The sequence below is a fragment of the Arvicola amphibius genome, chromosome 1 (genome assembly GCF_903992535.2).
Source record: "Arvicola amphibius chromosome 1, mArvAmp1.2, whole genome shotgun sequence".
NCBI lineage: Eukaryota > Metazoa > Chordata > Mammalia > Rodentia > Cricetidae > Arvicola > Arvicola amphibius.
Genome location: NC_052047.1, coordinates 35,124,126 through 35,151,560, shown reverse-complemented (window position 1 = coordinate 35,151,560; position 27,435 = coordinate 35,124,126). Strand labels below are relative to the sequence as shown.

General features: G+C 47.3%; 1 protein-coding gene across 1 annotated transcript; it reads right to left on the bottom strand.

Moving 5' to 3' along the window:
- Positions 1-576: 576 nt before the first annotated feature.
- Positions 577-27,300, bottom strand: Bend4 (BEN domain containing 4). The gene is made up of 5 exons (XM_038313022.1): positions 26,799-27,300; positions 18,477-19,043; positions 7,023-7,111; positions 2,451-2,691; positions 577-794 (listed from the first exon to the last, which is right to left on the bottom strand). The coding sequence occupies exons 1-5, from the start codon at positions 27,298-27,300 to the stop codon at positions 577-579; spliced, it is 1,617 nt and encodes a 538-aa protein (XP_038168950.1).
- Between the last annotated feature and the right edge of the window lie 135 nt (positions 27,301-27,435).

The following is a 27,435-nucleotide window of genomic DNA, read 5'->3' as shown; positions in this document are numbered from 1 at the left end:
ACTCAACTGAACCACCTACAGACATGGCCTCCATTCTCTGGCTTCTAATATATGAACGCTTACGGTGTCACCTATCCTGTGTCTTTGCTGAGAACTCTGAATTTAAGTCTTTGGAAAATCAAAAGACAAAACTTACTTGAATTAAGTAAGAAAATGCTTGTTGCGAGTCCCTTAAAACAAGTCTGTGTCTTTCCTTCCCCCACGTGTAGGAACACTAACTGAACCTTCCCAGGAGACCAGCTCTGCTCAGGAGGCCAGACTGACCTGAAGACTTGGGACAGGAGACACCCTCAATGTCTAGCTAGTAATGACTTATATCAACTGTACCTTTCCTTGGTGATATAATACACCCCAAATCTACTGCAGGTGCCAGAGATATCCCAGAAAACCCCTAAGTGGATTTCTATTTGGGAACTGTGGCAGTGGGGCAGGAGTCTGAGAATGTGTGAAGTATGACAGAAGGACATGCTTTGGACTATAGGGTGACAAGAAATGGACATTCACAACTGGAGCTCTTAACAAAACAAAACAAAACAAAACACAAAAACACCACTGGGAGGGTGAAGATTCTGTCTGCTAGTCCCCAGATCCGTCCTGTGAACTCTTGTTGAAGACCTCATCCTGGGACGCCTGGTGATCCATCCCTTCGTAAAACGAGCCGCCGTTGTGCAGAAAAGTTCCCACTGCCCGGCCCTGTCGGGCGTGACCCACAGCATCGCTGAACACTTTGTTTATCTGCTCCTCTGAGGGCATCCACCAGTCGGGGTTGGAGGTACAGTGCATCCTAATGAATTCTGCGGGAAAACAAACAACAGTAAAGAGAGCGGAAACAGCTGGTCTTTCGGTGGATGACGACACAGGCTGCACCTCTCCCAGGAGCACTATCAGGAAGGTTACATGGAGGACCAGTGCGATGCCATGACAGTGCCATTCACTCCAACCCACCTACCCCACACCAGTGCTCCCACGGCAAGAGCAGAGGCCACCCGAACCCTCTAGGGAATATATGCTGTTGAAAACAAAGGTAAATGTCTTCCTTAACTGCTCTCTGCCCAGCTTTCTATATAGATCCTGGGGATGAATCAGATCCTCAAGCTATTCAGCAAGCGTTTTACCTACTGAGAATCATTTTCCCAGAAGGGACACAGCTGGATCAGTTTTTATTACTTTGGCTCCACAAATAAGAAGCCCAAGCCCAACACTGCCTCTTGAGCAATTCTACCACCTTTGATGTTGTTGGGAATAAAAGGAATTATGATCAATTAGTTAAATAAGTTAGATTTTAGAAACTTCCACCAGTTGGAAAGTATGTGGAATTTTTGGATTGATCCACAGGATTGCTTTACAGCACTGATACTGGTTAATGATTGGCAGCGGCTTCCCCAAGCATGGGGGGCACTTGCATCAGAATCATCTAGGATGGTTGAGAGCCAAGCATGCACCAACCCTTCAATTCGTGGTGAACAAGAATCTGTGGGGTGAGCTAAAGACCTCTAGCTGCTACCAAACAGGACATGTGTACTTTGGCAGCAGGGGTTACAGAGTACCAATGTCTAAGAGAAGGCTGCATCCTTGGGTGAGCACATAGACAAGTCTCTCAATCACCAAAGCCTTATTAGTGGCACCTAGGTATCTCTGTCTGTCTGTCTAACTGAATGTCTGCATATCTATCTATCATCTAATAAACTTTGACTTTCTCACCAGACAGGAAAAATTTGGATTCCCATCCATACTAAATCAACATGTCTTTCTAGTCAATAAACTTAGTACTGAACTATGAAGGGTCTTCTGGTGTGCTTTTCGCTTTGTGTTCCAGGACAGACAATGCTCTGGTGGCCCTATCATGTTTCTACTTGTCTGTGCTGGAACCTGCTCCATCAACTCCTAGCTCCCCAACCTCTGCCTGATTACAACTGTGAAGAGCAAAGCAATCACCTAAAATACTGACAAAACTGTGTCACCTAAGCAGAATTTTTTTAACATAGAAGCTCTTTCTTTCTTTTAACAAAACAAAACAAAAGTTGAAAAGGTTTTACGGGTAAAGTCTACTTCTGGTATGCTTTGCATCTAAAGAAGCAAGTCAGATGAGGCCCACGGAAGCAAGATACCCTTTTTACAAATTCTCACCCTGCAGAGATCTCCCTACGCTCCAGTTTTGCTGAATGGGGCCTTCTCTGGCAGCAAAGAAAATCTGAACTGAAAGCATGAAACATGAGGTGCTATGCGATGCCTTTGTATCAGTGAAAACGAGGCAGGAGCAAAGAGTCATTCACAGAGCTGTTCAAATACCAAGTAGATGGGCCACATGAAGCTTAGAAGGTCTTGGTGCAAGGATTGAAAAAAATAAAAAATAAAAATACAGTAACGGCTGAACACTTGTGTGGGGAGCCACAGCCAATGCAGTGAAATGGGATCACGGATGGCGGACACTGAGGGGAAGGATGCAGTACCTCGGAGGCACGTGACTTTAACTGGATCCAGAGGGCGTCTTTCGGGACCTGTCTCTCCTGACTGAACTGACCTTTTCCTTTTCCCAAGGCCGCATGAGTACTTAAGCTCATCGGTTGTGAAAACAAATCTGATGAGATATCGGAGGAGCCGCCGCCCGTCTTTCTTGGAAGAATTTACAGCCTCGTCCCACTGTTTGCTCGTTATGTAGACAGGATAGTTGTTCAACAGCTGCTTGCTTCCCTGGAAAAGGAAAATATTTTCTCATTACCTACTGAGCCAGCCAGCCAGAAGCCAAATGATCTCCATTTCAAAGGCAAACATGCTTTTAAACCAAGTGGCTACGCTGACAATGAACCGGGCATTGAAGAGCACAAGTAATTGCTCACACTCAGAACGGGCACTTTTCAAATTACATTTGCATTTTCTATAACAAGAGCCAATGAGGTATAATGAACACCTTTGAAAGAGGAGCTATTTATGACTCGCATTTTAACAGGTAGGTTAAAATGTGTCAAGATCCAATGACAGGGAACACTCTTTAAATATAACCCGTAACTTTCCCTTTCAATCTATTAAATATGCAAAAACGACTTTGAAGAGTGGGATCAAACAGGTCCCTTCATCCTCCGGCTGCCAGTTAGGTTCTTGAGAAATGCTGCCGACAGTCTATTTTAATAGGCATTACTTGTGTTTAAGGACCTAACACATGACTGTCATTGTGTAACAGTGAAAACATGAAAAGAATGGGTTTAAAAGGAGGGACCAGAAAAAAAAGTAATGCAAAACAGAGCTTTTCTCAAATTGTAGCTTCTGCAAATACCAATGTGTCAACTCAAAAATCTTCTTGCTTTTCACTTCATAATTTATGTCTGCTGTAAAATTCCCAAGCTAAATAGCTGCAGTGGGACTAATTACGGGGACTTCTGTAACATTTACAAGCCATGTTTAGTCAATTGCACCCACGTAACCATTACTTTAGTTCTGGCTGTCCATAAAATTCTACAGTCCAGGAAAAATTAATTAACCCATGATCTTAGTTTTAATGTACTTCTTCCCCAGTAATTAAGGTGTACAAAATTAAAAAAGGGGAAACTCATTCAGTTTTACAACTCTGAAAATTTACTACAGGTTATAAATTTGGCACTGTTTGGGTCTGCCAGGGTTTGATTTCAAACCCGCTTGCTTAGTGAAGTGTGGAGAAGGTATGGTATGAAAGCCAGCGGGACTGTGAGGACCGCATTGGACTAGGACACAGCACTCAACAGTGCACACAGAAGCTCCTCTCTTCAGCACTGTCCTGAAGGGGACGCTGGGACTGGGTTTCCTTTAAGGAAGGCAGTTGTGGTTATGATCTGAATTTACAGACAGGTTAGCTTTAAAATGACCTGGGTTCTATGTCCTATTAACTTGAGAAAGCTACCTGAACTTGTTGGAGTGGTGTAGGTGGTCAACAGGTGGCAGCATACAGAGCCTTGGCTGGGACCTTGTGCATGCGTGTGATAAGAAATCAGGAGTCCAGGGTCCACAGGTTCTTTCTGCTGCCCTTAAGTAGGAGGTGGTCAGAGTACAGTCTGGGGCAGGGCATGGAGGAAGGAATGAGGAGCCAGGCCAGCGATCTGCTTAGCCAGGCTTTACAACACAGATTCCTACTGAGTGAAAGGGTGCTGAGCTTCATGGCTGATGCAGGAGGGAAAATGCTTTCTCATGGACAGTGCTTAGTGGATCTCCACAGAATGACCTTTCAACCCAGGCAGTGGTGGAACTTGAGGTGGGTAGACTCCAAACTGGCTCAGACCACTCCTTCTACAGCCTTTTTACAGAAAAAAGGCTTTAATAACTGCCGCACTCTTTACTGACCAACTAATGAGCAGTCTCAGGCATTGCCCCAGGTAGTACAATTATAGTGGGGGTAGGGACAGGGAGGGGCCTGGCACTGGAGAGATGGCTCAAATGTTAAGAATGCTGATCGCTCTTCCAGAGGGCTGGGTTCAATTCGCACGGTAGCTCAGAACCATTTGTAATTCCAGTTCCAGGGCCTGAGGAAACCACGTAAACACACGGTCCACATACATACGTGAAAGCAAAACACCCCCCTTAAGGTCAGTTCAGTTCCTGTGAACACATTCATCAATCTTAGAAGAAAACTGCACAGCTACTTCTTGAATTGTTTATTTTCTCAAGACTACGACATCATCACCATCCTATAGACCTGTTTCTCTGGGGTTGGAGTGCTTACCTAAGGAAAAGCTATGGCTGGTTCACTGAGATTGGAGCCTTTTCCAAAGGGCCAAAACTCTTAAGTGGGGTGGAATGGGGAAAGGCTGAATTTTCTGTTCATCCCTTAATACTGAGTTGTGCCCCTAAACTGTGTCTATTTTATGATGAGGGTGTCTGTGACTAGGGAGCTGGCACAGGTGTTTTTCAAATCTTTGAGAAAATCTTAGAAGGATCCTATGCAATTCCAGACCACAACAGATCAACATAAAACATGGGTCTCATAAAATGCAGAACTTCCATTTGGAGGTAATTTTCATTAAGAAACAGAATAAAGAGAATCAGTAATTTATAGCCCCAAACATAACTCAGGATGCCCTGTGGGTTATGGATGAGAGTTATAATCCTGCTTTAGCATAGTTAAAAGGAATAAAATGTGATAAATAATAAAAATGAGAAAATCCTCAGGTGCCTGAAATGACAATAAAAATAGTATAGTAATAATGATGATGATGACAGGCAATGAAGTTTAAACAGCCCTATCCAAGGGAACACAGGCAATCCTCCCTCTGTTCTTACTCATTTGTGTGTGGGGGTATGAGTGCACTCTTATGCCTAGACACATGAAGCAGGGTTCAATGCTGGGGTTCCCGAGTGCTGGGATTAAATCCTTACAGATGTGCACCACCTCGCTCGACCTTTCCACCTCTATTTTTGAGACAGCGTCTCTCACTGAACCTGGAGCTAAGACTGACAAGGCTGACAGGTTAGCAAGCCTGTCCCACCTCTGCTACGTGGCTGGTTAGAGCCATATGCCACAAAGCACACCTGGCCTCCTAGGTGGGTGCTGGGGCACCCCACTTTGCACTTTCTCAGCGAAACCATCCTCCTCATCCCCCCCCCCCCTTCAATCTCGGAAGGCAGATTATGCACTTCGGTTAGCCACAGGCAGGGAGGGGCCATCAGAGACACTTCCTAGAGAAAGTACGTTTCACGTGTGTTTCAGACAAACACGGCCTTCAATTACAAATTTTAATATAGGCTTGATCTTGAATTTAGAAAGAAAACTTTGTTGTGTGCAAAGGCAGAAGTAAAAGGCGCCAAGAGTAACCAGAAAGGAGAAAATCAACATGGAATGTTGGGAACAAGAAGTAACCCAGTGCCGGGCGAAGCTTCCGCCTGGTGCGAGGACAGGTTGGGCACTGGAGCAGTCTGCGCAGGGTCAAGTGGGTGTGGACATCCACGGACAGCCCGAGCAGTGAACAGTGATGCTGGGGACCTTTCAGCCTTCAGAAAAGAGGGAGGCGAGGACGTGGAGGAGGAAGGCACCATAAACTGAGACAGTAGAGAACAAGATGGAAGGCAAGAACCCAGGAACAGTAGATGAAAATGTCATGAGCTCAAAGGGCAGGGGCCAGAAGACAGCGCTGACACAAAGACCGTGAGGGATCAGGCTTGGAAAGGGCTCCCGGACCAGACACCCAGGAAAGGCAAGGAGGTGGGGGTGGTGAGGTGCGGGGTTTCCTGCAGATCACTAGAAAATGGTGAGGGTAGGGAGCAGGGTGGGAAGGTAATGAAAACAGTGGGGATCATACAAACAGTTCTTAGGTGTGTTTAATCATTTAAAAATGAGTCATCATTTGGAAAGCATGATCTGAGATTCTAGGGTTCTCAGAATCCCAGAGGCACGAGGGTGCTAATGGGGATGAGGAGAGTTTACAAGCTGTGTGGCGGCGTGGCATGGGAAGGCTGCAGAGGGTGGAGGAAGGAAGCCCAGGAATTGAGGAAGAAAGGGGGACTCAAAAAAAGTCTAAAAATGCGACAGCAGCAACGTATCAAGTCTGAGCTTTCAAACTTGTAAAACTGTAGTGTGTTCAAACACCCCTAGTGTCAGGAGCCTACTGTCCTATATAATGGGAGACTGGTTGTTTCTACTGTGGCTCCGAGAAAGAAAATAACTTGTGTGCACAGTCTGGGACAGAATGTTGAAACCCCAGGGAATGAACGCCAGATGCCCCAGAGCAGGCCCAAGGAGAGCAGGGGGCTCTACCCGAAGGCATGATGGATGTTATCTCCACTTCCCTCTTCTCTGCTCCAAAGGAATGGGACTCACCTTTGCAATTGAAAGGCTGTTTCCCCTTCCTTTTGAGGTGCGGATGAACCTTTGTAAATTAAATCCACACACTGTCTTTCTCCACAGAATATGTGCCCACAGTAACAGACCCACAAACTCCCCCAAGTCAGCAATGTGCTTGGCCAGCCAATCGCCAATCGGCTCCACAGAGACTGGAAGCTGGAAGCAGGTTCACCTGAGGGAATCCCATCTGCAAGCCCCTCTTCCCAGAGGCGACGCCTACCTCGGTGGGCTGGTCCGCGGGCTGCGGCAGGAGCTGGTTGTGGTGCAGCAGCACTGTCTTTAGGTAATCTAGGACCGTCTGGCAGGGCACTGTGGGGAGGAACAGCGAGGGCACATGTTAGCTAGTTCTCAATATGGGGTCGAACACCAGGAGAAACCATTTATACCCCCCACGAAAGGAAAAAATCAGTTTTCTCCAACAGAGTGAGTGTGTGTGTGTGTGTGTGTGGGGGGGTATATCAACAACACTCCAGGGCAGCCCCATGGCCAGGAGCAGGGACCAACACAAAATGAATTCCATGTTTTTTAAAATGGATTTTCCGTTTCATTTTGTTTTTGTCTTACTGGTCTTTTGCTTGTTTGTGCTGATAATTATTTACTCACTTTTTGGGGAAAAAGAATGAGAACACAAAGTTGGGGAGGTTCTGGGAGGAGTTGGGGGAGGAGAAATGATCAACACATAGAGCACGGAAAAAATTTTATTAATAAAATTAATTATTAGGGGAAAATGTCAAGTACTCCTACTGTTCAACCCACTTTGTCACGCTGTGCTGAGAGCCCGCCATGGTGTCACACACCTTTAATCCAAATTCTGGGGACAGACACACAAGGAGGTGAGGTGAAGGTTAGCCTGGGCTATCTATATACTGGGTCTGTCTCTCTTTTTTAAAAGGCAGCAAAGTTGAGACAGGAATGGAAATGTCCTGTGACATGCATACAGTTCAACCCTTGATTAGCATGAGAATTGTAGTAAAATATGTAATTCTCACTAAGTGGGATTTTAAATGAACATCCTTTTACCCATATTTTTGCTTTGTGATTAAGGAATTACAAATTTAAGCACAAAATACTTACAAAGCAATTCATAAAACAGAAAATTTACTCTAACTTTAATAATGTTAGAGATATGTACATTGAAAGAATACGAAAGAATTAAGTGTTAGTAACAGCGATTTATTTCAGCTGTGGGATTATGCTAGTTATCCTTGTTGATTACTTTGTCCTTCTCATTGAAAGTGGTACAGGGTGAGTATCCTTTACCTCAAATTAAAGCTGTCCCCAAATCTGAAACTTTCTAGAGCCAACATGATGTCACAAGTAGAAAATACCACACCTGATTTCATGATAGTTGTTACAACAGACACACTAAATTTTTCATAAAAGTAAACCTAATTGAATTATAATATGTATATAATGTATGTATGAAACATGAATATATGGCATGCTTAAACTTAGGCTTTACCCCCAAGATCTTGTTATATAGGTGTAAATATCCTCAAATATGAAGGGGAAAAATGGCACAGTGGTTCTGGTCCCAAGAATTTAGGTGAGAGAGACACTTGAGGTGTGTTTTAAAATCTTTCTATAGTGGGAATAACTTAACACCAACTGCTGTCTAAAAACCACCAAAGTAGCTATTGTCCCTTGGCTCTCTGACATGCAGTGTTGGTCATAAACCCAAAGCTGGGTGGGAAGTTCACTCTCTCTTTGCTCCCCAGGCAACCTGTAGACTATGTTGGGAGAAGAGGGCATTGAATGCACATGAACCAGTGTGGGAGCACTATGGTACATGGGTCCTGAGTACCGACACTGGAGACACAGCTAAAGGCCAGGGAGACTAGGGGACATACTCAGTTAACCAACTCTCTAAAATGTTAGTGGGGCTGGAGAGGTGGCTCAGATTAAGAGCACTTGCTGCTCTTGCAGAGGACCCAGGTTTGGTTCTAGCACCCACACTGGGGCATCTCACAACTGTTGTTAACTCTGGCTCCAGGGGACCCAATGTCCTCTTCTGGCCTCTACAGGCACATGAATGCACATAGTACATATACAGAGTGCCCCCACACACACCATTTTTAAGTTTAAAATAGTTGAAATCACCTGTAGATTTCCTGGACTCTGGATGTCCCCTCCTCCTACCTTCCAGGTGTTCCCTAGACATCTTCCCTGAAACAGAGGCCTCCAGATGTCTTGGCTAGTACCTTTCTGAACACTTGCCTAGACTTACACACAGAAACTGCAGAAACAAGTGAAATGTTTTCTGTGGGAAACCAAACTCAAATCAAAACCGTAAAACAAAACAACCCCTCTAAACCAAACCAAGCCACTCAAGCCCTTTATCAGTCAATCTCGACAACAGAGGCTGGTGAGCTGAAGCAGGCCTGAATTAAAGCAGCCTGCCCCACAGCCACACCCTCAGGCCAGTCCTGGAACAAAGCAGGCCACAGTCAGGAAACTATGCAAAGCCACTTTCAGTCTGATAGTGTTCAGCTCACAGGAACAGCGGAATTCCCACGCGAGGACAGAGCACGTGCAGATGGGAACCAGTGTGCTCTGGAAGGTTCTGTGCATTCAGGGCTGCCTTGGGTTCCTACAGCCTCTAAAAAGTGGAGAGAGAGGTAGGGGCTCATAGTTACCAAAATATCAACAGGGTCCTAAGGAGCCAATTACTCCCCCAGAGGCTGTAAACGGAATTGCATCCTTGGGCCAATTAAGAATTTAAGCAAACCACTCTGATTATAGTGGAGAAACTGTGGCCCACTGGGCAGGTTTCCTTTGTTCCCTTGTGCAGTCGGCTGCTTCAATGAGAAAATAAACGAGGACTAGAAACACAGAAGCTTCTACTGAAAGGAGAGACTGTGTAGCAGTGCACATCTAAATGCCAGCACTTGGGAAATGAGGAGACCTTTTCAAGTTCACAAGCGTACAAGGCCAAGCTGAGCTGCACAGCAGCATCCTGTCTCATAAAACCAGAGGGAAAAAGGTGCTTACAAAAGAGGCCAAGATGTACCTAGTGCCCATTCCAACACCGGCGTTTCTAGTGTTCCTCCCTCTAAGGAACAACATGGGATTACAACGCTCGTCACATAATCCAAAAACGTGGACATGGGATGGTTTAACAGGAAAGACACCCCTGCCCCACCCCTAATTTCTAAGGCTGCTTCATTTACATGGGGGAAAGAGCCAAATACCCACTCAGGGTCCTTACCACAGTGGAAGACCAAAGCAGACTACACTTCTACAGTTAACTGTTGGGTGTGTTCAAATGTGCCGACGAGATCGCAAGCAAGCTACGCTACCTCTGCGCTCCTGTGCTCACGCCTGTGAAACTTCAGTGATTACCTACTACGCAGTCCTAGGAGGACCGACTGAATCACCGCGAGGGAAGCAGATGCAAAGCCTGCTGGGAGCCGCCAGTGTTTTAGGAGCAGCAGTCCGGTGACCTCCTCAGTGGCCTCACGACCCAGCTGCTACCTCAGTGCCCATGCTGGGTAAGCCACTCCCACGCGGGCCTTTTCCAAAGAAACTGTCGCAGTTTTGGTTTTCCCATATTAAGGCTGAGTGGGTCTCCAGCTAATAATTTTAGTATACCAGTATTATAGCCATGTAGCCCAGGTAGGCCTGGGGCTCGCCATTCCTCTTGCTTTAGCTTCCTGAATGACTGGTTTACAGCCCCGTGCTACCACACCCAGACCTTTCCTCAAGCACTATTTAATCTATTTTGTTAGTCAAAGACTTCAAACTTCTCAAAATATTACTCAATAGTTTTATAGGAAAGTTGAATTCTTTTGTTACTGACAATCCCAGCAATCTGTTAAATAATCTTCAGTAGCCTAACTGTATCTGTTTCAGTAACATGTAATAAGCTCCCAAAGAGAAATACCCCAAACCAAATGATCAGCATCAGACTCCTCCAGTCGCCAGGTTGGACTTCTGATAAAGACAAGGCCCTGTTTCAACAGAAACCGCGACTTCAAGACGACAGGCTTTGTCCCTGCCCTAGAGTGTCCTGTTCACCTTATCAGGACATCAGGAGAGTACCTAGGGTAAACACAGGCTTGAGAACAACTTGAGCAGAGGTATGCACTGTGTCTGTGCCTGTTAGGAGGTTAGGAAGGCTCTCTCACGGGAGTGTCTTGCTTCAACTGGGTACTGAAGAATGAGTAGAAGCTTCTCAAGAGGGCAGCATATTTTGGGGGTAGGCAGAACAGGGGTCAGATAAAGTGTCTGGTTGCCCAAAAGTCACAACTGTTTAGTGGGGTTGGACACTTGGTGTACTGTGGGCACTGAGGGTTGAAAAGACTCCAAAGCTGTTGAGGAAGGAAGGAAGCCAAGCACAGTGGTGCCTGGCCTGTAATCTCAATTCTGTGAGGAGCAGGCAGGAGGGCCAGGAATTCAACGTCATTACCTTCAGCTACACAGGTAGTCACCGAACCCTATGCCCCTCAAACAGGACCCCAGAAGTGAAGACTGACTGTAAGTTGTGGACACAAACCTCAGGCTCGCTGGCCTTTCTGAAATCAGACACTGCTTACCCTCTGGCAAACACTTCCGGTCTCTGCACTGCGTGGCACACAAACATTAAACTCTTCTTTCTTTTTGGTTAAGGTGGGAATTCGCTATACATCCCACAAGAGTCTTGGTCTCTCCTGCCTCAGCCTTTTTGACATCTGGATTACAGGCATGCTCTACCAACATCTACAAACGAGTTTTCTTTCTTCTTCTAGGATTTAATGTATCTGTCTGAGTGTTCTGCCTTCTTTTTTTTTTTGTTTTTTGTTTTTTTCCGAGACAGGGTTTCTCTGCAGCTATTTTAGAGCCTGTCCTGGAACTAGCTCTTGTAGACCAGGCTGGCCTCGAACTCACAGAGATCCGCCTGCCTCTGCCTCCCGAGTGCTGGGATTAAAGGCGTGCGCCACCATCGCCCGGCTGTGTTCTGCCTTCTTGTGTGTATGTACACCATGGGCATGCCTGGTGCCTACGTAGGTTAGACAAGGATACTGGATGCCCTGGAAGTTGAGTTATGGATGTTTGTGGGCCACCATGTGGGTTCTGGGAACTGAATCTGGGTCCTCTGGAAGGGAAGTAAGTGCTCTCAACTGCCGAGGCATCTCTCCAGCCTCAGGAACAATTTTTCTTAGAGTTGATACTAAGTGTTCAAGGGGAGGCTTACTGAATTTAACACTTCATATTCCTATATTGTTAGCTGTGCTTTAGAGAAGGGGAGCCCGAGGCTCAGAACGGGAAAACGACCGTCAAGAGTCACAGCTAGCAAGCAGCAGGAGTCTACAGCTGCAGCCACTCTCAGAAGCTAAGTATGCACTCCTAACTGGTAGTGCTGTTAAGGATACAGGGAACCGGTGGGGTTAGCTCTGTATCTGCAGCTCAGGGATTCCTGACTCCCTCTTGGATTCTGTATTCACAAGTTTGTGTGCTTGCTAAGGTATGCGTGGACCTCCCTCCCCAAACGGAAACTTCTGCAAGCCATTTGCAGACTTGCGCAAAGTTTGGAATTTGAGTCGTCTGACAAATGTCCCAGCCACAACCGCCTTGCTTCAGTTCTTATGCTGGAAACAAGTGTCTCTGTCACGATTTATTTAGGGATGTTCCTTATATTTCTGTTTGGGAATTCGTTTTTAAAATGGCCTTCCGCTGTAGTGCTGAAGTGCCGACACCCAGAGCATGACAGAAACAAGCTACGTTACTAGCTGAAGGCAGTGTGCGGGAGGCTCTCAGAGGCCTACGCTCTGGGTTTCTGCCAGAAGTAAAGCCACCATTGTGCTCACTAACCCACTGGCTAATTCAGGATCACGTGGCGGTCACACAGTCCAGCTACCCTGACAGTGAGGACTCTGCAGGCTGGACACCAAGTCAGAAAGCTTGGACAACGTAAATCTTCACCCACAGCTGCTCTCCCATCTGTGCCCCAACTTCCTTGTCTGTAAGATGAAAAGGATGGCTGATGGGCCCCACAGTTAGAATAAACCAAAACGATAGAACTTCCGCCGGGTGCAATGGTCTGTGCCTATAGACCTAGCCATCGGCAAGGGAAGGCAGAAAGATCAGAAATGTCAGGGCTATATATACTAAGACCTTGTCTCAAAAAGATGAAAGTAGGTTTTACTTTTTCTCACATAAAGACAGGATCTCACTATGAAGCCTGGGCTGGCCTGGATCTCTCTATGTAGATCAGGCTGGCCTTGAACTAAAAGAGGTCCATCTGTCTCTGCTTCTCCAGGGTTGGAATTAAAGGTGTGTTCCATCATGCCTGGCAGAAGTAGAGATGTTTATAAATATACTAGCAATATTAATACTGGGAAAAACTAAATTTTCTTTTGAATTTTTTTCAGAGATTTATTTACTTTATTTTGTGCACGTGTATGCACCCGGGAGAACAAGGGCAAGCGCGCTGCAATGTACCGGCCGCTGCAACTCGGGAGGGGGTTGGGCCCCGGGAAACGGAGTTACAGACAGTTGTGAGCTACCCCAACTTGGGTGCTGGGAACTGAACCTGGGTCCTCTGCAAGAACTTCTGAGCCATCTCTCCAGCCCCAGAAACTGAATTTTCACATGCAAAAGAAATTAAGACTGAAAACGTATTATCATAAATAAAAATCAACCACTAACTCATATAAGACCATAAATATTAAAAACTACAGAGGAGACCTAAAAATAAGAGCAGAAACTGTAAAATTCCTACCAGAGAGCTCAGCCAGTAAAACGTTTTCCTTGCAGACACGAGGACCTGGCTCCAGCTCTGGCACCCACGTAAAAGGCTAGATGTGGTGTCCTAAGAAGGATCCCTGGGCTGGTGCACTGGCCAGCCTTGCCTAAATATGAACTCCAGGCCAGTGAGAGGCCCTCCCTCCCACTCTCCCTTCTCCGCCCCACCCCTTCCACACAATACAGGCAAGAGCCAGGCACAGCAGTACACATACACATATTATCTCAGGAATTGGGGGGTTGAGGATCAGAAGAGAGACTGTTTCAAAGAGGTTGGGCAGGTGGGGACACAATACATATTTCTCCAAAAACTTAAAAATATCCAAAAAGCAGTCAATGACAGGTGCTCAGAGTTCATTAACAAGGAAAGCAAAACTCGAACCCACCGTCAGGCCATCTCAGAGCCCTTGGAACGGGCATCATAAAGCCAAAAAGATACCAACTGTGTCTGACAGGGTGGAGAAAGGCAATCCTAGTTTACTGTTGGTGAGGATGACTACTGTCCTCATGATACCGATAAAATCATCACCCGTGAAGACATGTACACTCTGTGTTCACTGAGACACGGGAATGACATGACTACGTTAACAGAAAAAGAGGCCAAGGAAAGTGGAGTATTATTCATGTCTGATACAGTCTGCTCTTAATTTTTATTTTGTATGTGTCTGCCTTCATTGTGTGTACCACATGTGTTCCTGGTGCCCATGAAGGCCAGAACAGGGAGTCCAATCCCCTGGAACAGCAGTTACATTTGCTTGTGAGCTGCCATGTGGGCGCTGGGAACCACACCCGGGTCTTCTGCAAGAGCAGTGAGTGCTCTTCATGACGGAGTTATCTCTCCAGTCTGTCTGATCTAGCCTTTGTGTGGAGTCTTAAAAAATCAAATATGCAGAGAACAAAAATAGAAAACCAGGCACGGTGGCGCATACCTTTCAATCCCAGCACACCTGAGTCAGAAGCAGGCAAATCTGAATTCAAAGCCAACCTGGTCTACAGAGCAAGTGGCCAGCCAGGGATATACAAGGAGAATCGTGTCAGTAAATACATTAATTTAAAGCACCACATTCAACTGGGCGGAGGAGCAAACAACCTTGTAACCACCCTTAGTACTTCAGGGGCAGCAGGAAGAAGTTCAAAGCTATCAGTGGCTACACAGTGAACTGGTAAAAACCAGGAGACCCTATCTAAAAAGCACACACACACACACACACACACACACACACACGCACGCACACACACACACACCCCAACAACAAACAAAAAACACACAAAAAAAGCCAACAAACAAATCCCCCACAGGCTTTCTTATTTTGTTTTGTTTTGTTTTGTTTTTTTTTCGAGACAGGGTTTCCCTGTAGTTTCTAGAGCCTGTCCTGGAGCTAGCTCTTATAGACCAGGCTGGCCTCGAACTCAGAGATCCGCCTGCCTCTGCCTCCCGAGTGCTGGGATTAAAGGCGTGCGCCACCACCGCCCGGCTCTTATTTTAATATCTATAGACTTTTTATAATAATTCCCATGAGTATTCTCAACTACTGTGACTGGGAGCTCACTAGACGATACCCCACCTGACCCCGGCCTTTGAGAAACTCCACCCACTACTGCTTTCTAATTACCTTCCAAGAACTATACTCCTGGTCCAAGTGGATTTATTCATTTTTTTTCAGCTGCTTCTTTTTAGCCTGTTTTTATCTCTTACTAAAAAACTGAAAAAGAAATGTGACAAACTTCCAAATTTCTAGTAGAATGATACAATACAAAAGGAAAAGTGCCAATGTCACTTCCTTGAGGTAAACTGTTGACCTCCAGAGGAGCTCAGAGTAAGACTGCCTCTCAGCTTGAGGCTGGCAGACACTTCACCAGCAACACACAGCACTAGAATCCCCCCTCCCCCGCCCCCAACTTCCTTTAGGTTAGCCCTAACACCTTCCTCTTGTGACCACCCAAGTGAAGCATTTTCCTTGTGGCCTGACAGGCTAGCCCCCTTTAGTTCACACATGCTTCAGGCTTTCCTTCAGGGGAGAAAATGAAGCAGGACCTCCATTCATGTTCCCGGCAGTACCTTCAGGAGAACCTGAAGACACTTGGGTTCCCATTGGGTGGTCTGCAGCACTTAATCAATTGATCTCAATCTTCCTAAAATTCTCTCTCCTGACTTCTGGATGCTGCCTTCTCCTTTGTATCTGTCTGTCTTGGATGTTCGGCTGCCACAAACTATCAACTAGGGTAGATGCTACAAGACAGCCCCAGGTCTTCTTATGGGAATGCCCGGTCTCTAGGACAGTGGGGTGCTCTGGACCCGTTAGAGAGCAGGGACAAATACAGTTACAGCCTATCCCTTACTGTGGGTGTCTAGGGGCAATTTTTCCTAAAACTTCAGTCACTAAGAGTCAAGAATGGATGCCTGAATGATCCTCCAACTTGTTCACCCAAAGAAGGCTCGGAGAAAGTAAGAGGATCGTGCCTCCCTGTCTTTTGGTCAAATGTCCATCTTCAGGTGACACCTTCAATCTCTTTCCCTTGACAGTGACCATATTTCACAGGTAATCACTAATTAGCTTGGGTGTTTTCCATTTTACACTGTTTTCATCTGTGCATATTTCATCTCTTGAGTCTTCATGTGTATTGTTGGGTTTCCAGACATAATGAAGACGGGGTCTCATGTAGACCATGATAGCCTCAAACTTGCTGTGTAGTTGAAGATGGCCCTGAACACCTGATCCTCCTGCTTCTGCTGCAGTGCTGGTGCTGATGTGCGCCGCCATGCCCAGCCCTCCAGACGTGTTTAATGTAATCACAGTCCTATGTGAAATGGCTGTCGGTTCAAGGTTCACGGAAAATTCCGCAACAAGCCCGGGGTATCCACAGTAACTCTACTATCATTAGACTACTTCATTAGACTACTTCAGTCAGTATCATTCAAGATCTGATCAAGAGTGCTCAAGAGAGTACAGCATTTTCACCTTTCCGGAAAGTTCAATGACCAGATCAGGCCACCCGTGAGTTATCCCCGACACCAGCACCTGGCCTGGCTGTACCCCAAATATATGATATGTCAAGAACACTTCCACATATTTAGGACTCGGAATTAGTAATATTCTGGCCATTTGTGCCACCTCTTCCTACACTCTGGAATGTGTTACACAGGAAGATGCCAAGGAGCACCGCTAAGAGTGGCTAAACCAGCTACGGTTCTGAGTGGCTGATGTCAATCTCTGCCTAACTCTCTCCCTGCCCTGAGGAGGAAGGTGAGTAAGATATGCGGGAGGTGCACTAACACTGAATGGGCCACACCTGCAGGGCTGGCAGAAAGTAAGCTCTCCCTGACTGGGCAGACAAGAAACAGTGTGGTCTGACCAGCTTTTAGGTTCTCCTAGGGTGTCCCAAAGGCCTGGCAGCCTGGCTGAAGCACATCATGCAGATTTACTTCTCTCGTCTGTCCTTTAGAGACACACACCGAGTCAGGTTCTATGACGTTCTGAGCCCAACCTCTGAATGAAACATGGGAAGGGATTTTTAATTTGGCAACTCTATGCATGTGATTATGTGTTTGTTTTTGAGACAGGTTTCGTGTAGCTCATGCTCGTCTCAAATTCCTGTAGCCAAGGATGACCCTGAACTCCTGATTCTCCTGGCTCCGCCTCCCAAGACCTGGTAATACAGGTATAGATCACCATACGTGGCTCTGGGAAGGCAAATCCTAACATCTGTTTCTGATTTTCCTTCCTATGTGCCCTAATGAACAGATGGGGCCTTTTTTTAAAAAAAGCATTTCCCCTTTTCTACATGAGCTACCAATAACATGGTGTGTACACACGTGCGCGTGCACGCGCGCACACACACACAAAGCCAGGCTTAAACAGAAGAACAGTTTCTATTAAAGTACAGAGTTAACATAAATGTGATGACCGTGGGGATGTGGCCCTGCCTTTATCGTCTTTGAGGGGCCAGTGATGAAAACAGGTCTTGTTCTAGCTAATAATCCTGCTGTCAATCCCACTCACACGGGGATGAGTTCAAAGATACAGTGAAATTAGTACTTTTCCTTTTTAAAAAGACCTTTTAAATGATTTCTTTTTATTTCATGTATTGGTTTGCCTGCATGTATATCTGTGTGAGGGTGTTAGATCCCTTGGAGCTGGAGTCACAGACAATTATGAGCTATCATGTAGGCGCTGGGAATTGAACTCAAGTCCTCTGGAAGAGCAGCCAGTGCAGAGTCATCTCTACAGTCCATGTGAACTTTTCTTAATAGCAGAGAAAATAGCAATAACAACAAAAAATCAGGGGTCTTGCCCTAAGAAAACTCCAACTCTACTGCTAAGAAAGTGGAAGGTGTTTAAGAGTTAGGGACTACCTCACACCAGGGGCACAAACAGTTTAATTAATGGTTTGTCTTTGCCCTATTAGTTTACAATTTCTAAATGAGCTTTGGGAGGAGGAGGTCGGACACTGACGTGACAGCTAGCTGAAACGTAGTTCTCCAGCGAGGCCAGAGAAAGGGCTGGACAGAAAAGACCCGTCCTTTCCTCAGGACTGAGTCCTGCTCACGCAAAGATGGTTTCATTCACATCTTTGTGCACCAGGAGACACAAAGGTCATGTTAAATACAGACCACTTTCCAAGGACTCTCGGATTCCCAACAGTTGATGCACAGCAATGCCACGGCATTGCATGCCAAGGAATTACCTATGTACCGATAGAGGCATCCATGGGCTCAGGGCTTGACCTAAAAACGTGCAGTTAACACAGACAAGACAGGTTAGCGCTTGTCCTGGAATTTCTGCCTGGACTTGGTAACCCAAGGACATCTTACACACCTTGCTCTTCCAACTTTTCAACATCCTGGCCCAATCCCCCTCACTGAAGCTGCACACACACAAGAACACAAAGGGGCAGTCAAGACAACTACGGATCTGAGTTGCTGTTGTCTGCTCCAAGTGTGGCTGCATACCTGGAATGCTTTCTAACTTCCTTCTGAGCTCTTCGTTTTCTTGTTGCAATGAGATCACCTCCTGCTCCAGCTCCTGGCATCGAGGACAGTAGCCTTCCTCTTCCTCCTCTTCTTCCTCCTCCGGCAGCGTAGAGGAGGATGGGTGACCGTGGGACTCAGACGTCGCCGGGGAGGTCCAGCCACCTAATGTATGCACCGGGGAGGTTGAGAGAGGGTCCACATCAGCCAGGTGGCCATACTCACTGACTGATGAGGTGTTCGGAGTCGGGAAGCTCCCCGAGAGCAGGTAATTTTGGAGCGAGTCAGTGAACACTCTCAAAAAGGCAGAAGTTTGTTGTTTTCTTTGCATATATTGCATTTCTATGTCTATGTTGTCAGGGGTCTGGCTCTGGACCCCCTTTGCAATGTGACACTGGTCCTGTCTTTCGTTATAACTAGAGCCTTCCTGCTTGACGCAAGAAATCATGGACTGAGAATGGCTGGAGTCCAGAAGTTTCCCTCCACAATTTAAGAGACTAAGAACACGGCTGCACTGCTGGGCAAAGGCATCCAAGATCATCCGGCTCTCTGGAATGAAACGAGAAAGAGAGAGACATCAGTGACCAGCAGCCAGGCATGGAAGAAGCAAGGCCCTCCATTTCCGGCTTAACCTTCCCACACAAAAGGCCCAGTGAACCCACCACAGAAAGGACACACAGCTCCCTATTGTTCTGTGACCAGTAGGTTCCCGGGCCGCTCCAACCCTTAACTCTGAGAAAAGGCTGGGAACCGATGGAGATGTCCCTCTCTGGCCTGCACAGGGCTGAGCTCACACCTTTGGCTTCATTAATATCCTCACTCTAATGAATTGAGCCAGCCACTGCAGACTCGGTTCCTCATTGATAGGAGGCCTTCCTGCAATCATTACTGCTATTTCTGGAGTGCCCTCCTGCCCTTGCTATTCATCAGCTGATACAATCCCTGCTACAACCACGCAGCTCACGGATGCAAGCTGGAGAGGGGAGATTAGTCCTCGTGAAGAGCTCCCTAGAAACCTAAGGTAACACAAGGCTCTACAGAGAGGATGAGTGTGACACACACTGTCACCCGACACCCGTACTCAAGTCTTCCTGATCTGGAGTCAAGGCCAGGGTTTAGAGTGATGGGCCAGTACCGTCTGTAAAGGGACTCCCTCTTCTCAGAGCCATTTACACTGGATCGTCATGTCTCCTACAGGGGCAGAAAGTGTGGGTGCCATGAAGCCCCATACTTGAATTCTAAGCACACTGTCAAGCAGCGGAAAGTAAAAAGTGAAGGGAAACCAACCACCTTGCTAGAGACAAAGGAAAAATCTCTCCCAAATCCTGAAAGCATTATAACATTGTCCAATGCATCTTAATGCGCAGAAACAGGTGGCTCCCCCTCCTGCTTGTCACCACAGAGACAGATCTCTGTGTACCGAGTGACACTGGTCAGGCCTTATTCCGCGGGAAGAGGATCCTTCAGATTTCTTCTTCCCCTTACCCAGATTAATGGTCACAAACAAAACACTGGACAATCATTCAGGGGCTAGAAATTCTTACTTATCATAAAAATGTAGCTTGCTACTGGCTTTCTCTGAAGACACTGGATAGATATTTTTGTTTTATTTGGTCGGGGAAAGAAAAATAAGGTTCTTTTAAGTGAAAAATAGTGAGACGCTTGAGGTCTTCTTTGGGGAAGAGACAACGGATGTAGTAGAAAAGCCTCCAGAAACTCACCATGCGTGATGAATGAAAACCCAACTGTGTTGTCCACGAGCTGTGTTACAGATGCTGCCCCAGCTACTTGGGAGGCCGAACATTTAAACCCAGGAGTGGAAGATCAGCCTGGGTTGCACCGTGAGGTCCCGCCTCAGGAAAAATGGGGCCATGGGAGGGAGGGGAGACAACACGGGACATGGACGACAGACAGACTTCTGTCCAGTAGTCAATGTTCTACCATGTTTTTTTCTTCTTAGCACATTTTTATGAAGTAAGAAGGTACTGGGAAAGGGTGGTTCAAATGTCCTGTGTCAATTACTTAATTAGAAAACATAAAGAAACCCCAGCAGTGCCCCCAATACACACGAAGTATCCCATCCCCCCAAGTCTGAACAATGCTACCATTCTGGGGGAACTTTGGGCTAAAACTTTTCTGTCCAGGAGAGGATTACAGATTACACTGGACTGGAGAGTCAGGCTATTAGTGCTTCAAATATATCCACTGGAGAATTGTTCAATATATACCCACCGATGAAAGAGACCAGTTGGTGAAGTGGTTGTCATGTAAACACAAGGACCCACGCTCCATCTCCAGCACCCATATAAAAAGATGGATGTAGGGGGTATATGCTTATAATCCCAGCACTGGGAGACTGAGACAGAGGGTTGCCCTGGGGCTCCCTGGCCTGCCAGCCAGCCTCTCCTAAGGTCTAATCAGTGAGACCGTGAGCTAGCTCATGACTGAGGGCTTGCTTCACAAGCATGAGGAGCTGGGTTCCATTTCGAGCACTTACATAAAGAGCCAGTCGGGTAGCACACGCCTACAATCCCAGCATGGGAGTGCACAGACAGGAAGCTATCCGGTGCTTATTGACCAACCAGTACTAACTAAACAGTCAGTGCCAAGTGAGGGGCCCTGCCTCAAGAAAATGGGGTGGCTCTCTGCATAGGAACTGCTTGACTCAAAAGCCTCATCCTTAACTGAGGAGGCAGTTGATAGCCGTGATAACTTTGGGGGGTGGTCACTAGTACACTGCCCATTCTCCAGTGAGCTACCGTACCGCCATGCACATATGGACCATGATACTGGACTTAGTGGGTTATTAAAAAAGAGAAGACATTTAGTGGGGAGATACACATGGGATATAGGCAGGAGCTGGGAGGAGGTAATGGGAGGGTAGATGTGATCATTGTATATACCCATGAGTTCTCAAAACATAAAAAACAGGAGGGGATGACTGAAGACACCTAACATTGACCTCTGCCCCCCCAAAGGTCAGAGGCTATCTCAGGTGCCAGCACTTTTAGCATGTTTGAACAGTCACTGCTGCAAATACTAGCCTCACCCAACACCACCTGGAAGTTCTGTTGCTGTCTATCTTGTTATATAGGGGTGCTGGGATTACAGGTATGTTACAGCACTTGCCTTTCCCTGGGTTCTACGGATCTGAACTGAGGTCCTCCCACTTGCCACCCAATGGACCATCTCTCCAGTCTACTTCCTGTTCCGGAGAGCAGCACTACCCTGCCCTTCCTTAGATTCTCCTGTGACAAGGTCAAGACCCAGGAATCCTTCCACAAACCTCTCGGAAGGTTCCCTCTCACCTGAGTTATCCAGTCAAATGCACACCGTGGTGCCAGAGCTCAGAAGTGTGGACCATCTCAGCGAAGATACAAGAGAGTTGATAGAACACCATGGGTCAGTTTAAAACCCTAAACACAAACCTGGTCACTGATGAGGGTGCGGACTCGTGATCTGTACCTAAGTCCTACAGATCCCTGGGTACCATTTCTTTACTGACCTGCACCACACTAGGAGGTGAGCCGTTGAACCACACAAGTGGAGAGGTGCTCCACTCTCGTTATTTTACTTCATTATTTTGCTCTTTCATTAGTGAAATCAAAAGATGGTATTGACAGGGAATGCTCCATTCTAGCAAAGGAGCAGTTGCCATCAATTTAATCCTATAATCTCACACAAGACCTTAAGTTGTATTTACTGTGTGCATTTTAATCATGCAGGCCTACCGACTTACAGCCCACGCACCTCTAACATAACCTTGACAAAAGGGATGGCAGCAGAAGGAAAGGCTTAAATGGAACTGTGTAGAAAGAGCTGCTCAAAGCGTTTGTTCAGTGTCCTACCAAACACCGGGCAGCTTTAATCATATTGATGAATCACATTACAGCATGGATTTCAAGAGGAAAAAATCTGACTTAGGGACAAGCGTGATTTGTTTTCTTAATTGAAGGATAAACTCATAACATGCTGAGAAAAAAATCATTATGTAATATACTACATTATAAAGATAATCTATTAAAGTGCACTCAGAACATCAGAGAATTGCCATGATCACCAAAACAGTTCTTGCCTGACTTGAAAAAGGCATCTCTCTGAATTTGCTCTCAGAGCTGATCTATAAAAGAACGGCAACTGTAATCCTGTAAGGTTGAATTTTCCCTCTTTTCAAAAACCTTGAAACATCTGGGCAGTATATTTTAACACCAAAATACAAAAGAGTGTGATAAAAATATCCCCACTGAACTGGGGGTGGGGGTGGGGGCAACTCTTCCATTTTATATGCACCACAATCAGCAATACTTTAGCTTTCTGGACAGACTACAGTCAGAAATGCAGGAACTGTGCAAGCCCCTTCCGCTAAGAAATGGAGAAATGTTCTGTTTCCTATGAATGCGACTGTCTCAACTGATCAAAACACAAACATGGGTTTTTCCTAGCTTTTTCTTCTCAAACCTCTTGTCATAGAGTGCCCAACATGCAGGGGATAGCAGAGAAATAAAAAAATCTACAGTCAACAAAGGGACTGTAAAACTACCTATCCCTAACTTCCCCACAAGTTAATAAATCACAATTTCAAAGCCCTCTGAATGACCACTAACTTAGCATGCTTTATTGTGCGCCTACTGAGAGATGAAATTGTGCCCACCTGCTTCTCAAGTCTAAACTCAGGGCTATTACTATTTTTTTAATTAAGATTTTCATTTCCTGAAATTCTTCTGCACCTATGTGGTTTTAACCCATCCTCAATTAGGTAAGTGACTGAGACGGGACGGGAAGCAGGCACTCAAACATTGCCTCTTCTCTACTCTGTTGGCCTTCTGTGTAGGGCAAGCTGTGCTCAGAATGTGCCCAGCCCAGCCCACCCCTCAAAAGAATTCCATCTCTGGGAGGGAGATCACAGCACTGAAGATTAATGGCAACCTTTTGATTTTAGCTCAGTCAAGGGTAAAATATGTCAATATTAAAGATGTAGCAGGAAATTTTTAGTGACCTATTATGTTACCCACCCATTACATCTACCAAAGGACTTCCAACTAGCTCAAAATAGAGGCACCCCTTAAAAAATTAACTTCTTTTTTTAAGAGGCCTACATGGTATGGTACAGGGGACAGAAGTTAGAAAATTAAAGCGCCTTGGAAAACAGCACCCTCATCTTAAATCAATGAAGGATGCCTTAAAAAAAATGCCAGCCAATTTTTTTTCCATAATGGCAAACGTCAACACAGCAAAACAGGATGCAATTTTTCTAAATAAATAAATCAATGATGTGTCAAAAATTAACAGATGAGTTAATATACTCGGTGCTATCAAAAGCAGGTGGCGCTTCCTAATATTCATCCTGCTCAGTCAATCCCTGAATATTTTCTGGACCATCGGTATATAAAATAGGATGCTGCTATTTGTGATGGCAAACAAAAGCAATCATGCCTGCCAAGCACATACTATAACAGGCAGCATTTCAGCTCTGCTAGACAGAAAGTAATTAGAATGCTTTTAATGTCCAAAAGAATGATGCTGATAGGCTGCCACAGATGTGTAGATTTATGAATATTTATATGGTGGTTTATGGCTGACACTTTTATCAGTTGAAGAAGATAAAATATCTGCCTGACTCAAAAGCTTGACAGTCAGGTTAATAAAATCTCATTAAAGAGAATGACCTATGCAATTATATAGGATTTATTGTAATTCATTTTTGATTGTACTCTGCTTAAAGATGCAATTTCCCATTTCCTGATGCCAAATTTAGGCTGCATATCAAGATCTACGTGGGTTTTAACTCTAAGCCTCCCACAGAGGAAAAATATGCTTTTAAAACCATGGTGTATTACCCCTTTTAAGGAAAATTATACTCTTCACAAGATTTTATAAGAATTTCGAGAAATCTATTTTTAATCACGTATTTCTTTTCTCAATGGCTTGTAGCATCTAATGGCAAACAAGATTCACTTCAACCTTCCATCTTTTCACCACGTTTACCTCTTCCACCCTGAGCTCACTCAGCACACTGTGGTTCGACGACTTTCAGCTGACAAGGTGGCCCTGAACACTCACCACAGCCACATGGCCGTGAGAGCAACAGGCAAAGCCCCACCCGCCCCGCCCCATGTGTTTAGAAGGCCCTGGTGAGCACACAAGCTCATTGGCTCGAAGTGGCACCATTAGTCCCTCAAAGAACCAATCGGCTCTCCATGTGGCTGTCCCTCTGATGGCCACTCAAGTCACTGTGCCCGTTGAGAGATGGTCTGTCCACTAGTGATTACTATTGCCTTAATTCTATGGCTCCCCCTCTGCATCCAGAACGTTCTCTGGGACACAGAAGAAACCTACCATCCAGTTCTCAGCTTTCCCATACCAGTAGGTAGGCACCCAGTGACCTTACCATCCTAGTGACCTTACCCTGGAGTCCGCACTAACAAACAAAAAAAACCCAATTAATCCCCCCCCCCCAAAAAAAACCCTGACCAGAACAGCCTTGAGAAAACTGGTAATATGGAAAAGTTTGAAAGAAGAAGAAAAAAGCCCCTTCCTATCTTTAGATTCAGTGACAATGGCCTCTAACTTGTGATAGAGACAAACTTAAAATAGGATACTAGAAAAAAAATACCAAGGGGAGGAAAAAAACCAAAACCAAAAAACTCCAAATGAAGATGACAGAGAAATGTCCAGAACAAAAGCAGCCACGGAAAGGAGGCTAAGAGACGAGGCTGAAGGAGAGCGTACAGAGATCATGGCGGGGAAGAGCGGTAAGTGGATGGAAATGGTAAGGAAGGGGCGGATGGATGGGGCTCTGGAGGAAATAGGGACTGCAGCGCAGCAGGCGGACTGGACCAGGCAGATGAGGTTGGAACCAACATTACACAAGAGGTCAACTATGGGCAGTGGGGGAAGGACCCAAACTGCCGAAAAAAGCTGGGGTAAGGGGCACACTCAAGCAGTATAGAGACTGAGGCACGAGAGAGAGCCCCTAAATAACGAGTTCCATGGCAAGCCCCTGATTCGAAAACAAAAACCAAACAGGACACGAAAGCTGGGGAGGGCCTAACAATGAATATAAAGACACAGTGGGATATAAGGGTAAGGGCAGCAGGGTAAAAAAAAAAATCACCTCAGAAACAGTAAGGAAGCCATGTAAGAACCCCAACACAGAATCTCTAACATCTCCAAGGCATTGGGAGACATGGCAGGAACAAGTCTTCACTATAACCTGTAATTAGATTTCCTTTCTCCAAACCAATCCTTCACATGTCAAAATATTGACAAACGGCAGGGCTCTTAGCATGAGCATCTATAACTCCTTCAGAGACAATGCCCGTCTACTGTCACTAGGAAACACACACACACACACACACACAGGCTTAGATTCGCTGACATTTGGAAGCTGGAGGCTCTTAAGTGCCCTGAGAGGCCTGAGCAGGGACTTTATCTCTGATGAACCATAAACGTGGCTGCGTGTCCTTCCTCTGGGGGCAGAGAGGGTGCAGGCCTTGCTCAGAGCTCTCCCGCTCCCGGGTGAGTTAGCAATCTCGATATTTGGGTGGGCGATCCCCACGCGACTCAGCGACAGGCAAACCACGGACCAGGTGGGTGGGGATTGTATCTCTGCTCCGTGGATGCCCTCGAACCCGCGTCTGGAGGAGCGATTCCCCCGCCCCTCCAAAAAAAAAAAACTTCACCCCCTCCCAACCCAGTCCACGGCTGACTCGGAGTGGAAGACCTAAGTGTCTGCGCCACGGATAAAGTGAGGGGTGCGCGCCATCAGAACTGGAGCACACAGAGAAAAAGAAACGCAGAGACCCCCGGAGGAGCCTAAGTGGCCCAGGACCGCCGGAGGGGGGCGAGGACCTTCAAGGAGCGAAGGACAGGCCCTCCCGGGGCACAGAAGCGCCTCGAAAGGCGAGCTGGTGGCGGGCGGGAAAGGGAAGTGTGGCGTGAGGAAAAAGTGAAGTGGCGGGGAATAAAAATGGGCGTCTCCTGGAGTGACCTCAGGCCGCTGTCCCGGGGACTGTCCCCTCCTCAGTACCCCGCCCAGGGCCTGCAATCCCTGCATTCCCCCCACCCCCCATTCCGCCCTCCCGGAGCCCGCGCCCCGGAGCCACCTGTTAGGCGCGCCCGCCGTCGGAAGCCCGGGCCGCGGCGGCGCCGGGAATCTTCCAGAAGTTACTACTGCCCGAGCGCAGCACGCTCCCGAGGCCCACCGGCCCCCGCGTGCACGGCCTCCCGGGATCCCCTCACCCTGCCCCGCTCCGATCCCCCAGTCTCCACGCCACCGCAAAGTTGCAGCCGGGGAGTCGGTACCTGCACTGAGCTCCAAGCAGACGCCGTCGCTACCCGCGCTGCTGCTGCCCGCGCCGCTGGCCGGGCCCGGGCCGTACCTGACGACGGCGGCGAAGGACGACGACGACGAGGCGGCGGGGGCCGTGGGCGGCGGCGGCGGCGCCGGAGTCCTCGGGTGGCTGGGGGGCGCGGCGGGCGTGCAGGACGGCGACGACGACGAGGCGGCGGCGGCGGCGGGGGCCCGGCCTGCCCCGGCCGGGTAGGACGGCTGCGTCGGGAACGGCGGCGGCGGCTCGCTGCTGCTGATGGGCACGGCGGCGAGCGGCGCGAAGGGCGGCGGCGGCGGCGGCGGCAGCGGGGACGGCCGCGCGGGCGGCAGCTCCAGCAGCGTGGGTCTGTCGTAGCGCTTGGCCAGCGCCGGCCGCCGGCTGGGGAACGTCTTGAGGACGCTGTAGGGGCCGCGCTGCTTGTAGATGCGGGGCGCGCTGGGCCCCTCCTCCGCCGCCTGCATCTCGGGCTCCATGCCGAGCCGGAGGCCCTGCCCGCCCCGCGCGCGGCTCCAGGGGTGGCTCGGCCGCCCGGCCACCCGCTCTACCCCGGCGCGCGCCGGCGGGAAGGCGTGTGTCTGCGCCGTGGTGGCCGCCGCCGCTGCCGCCGC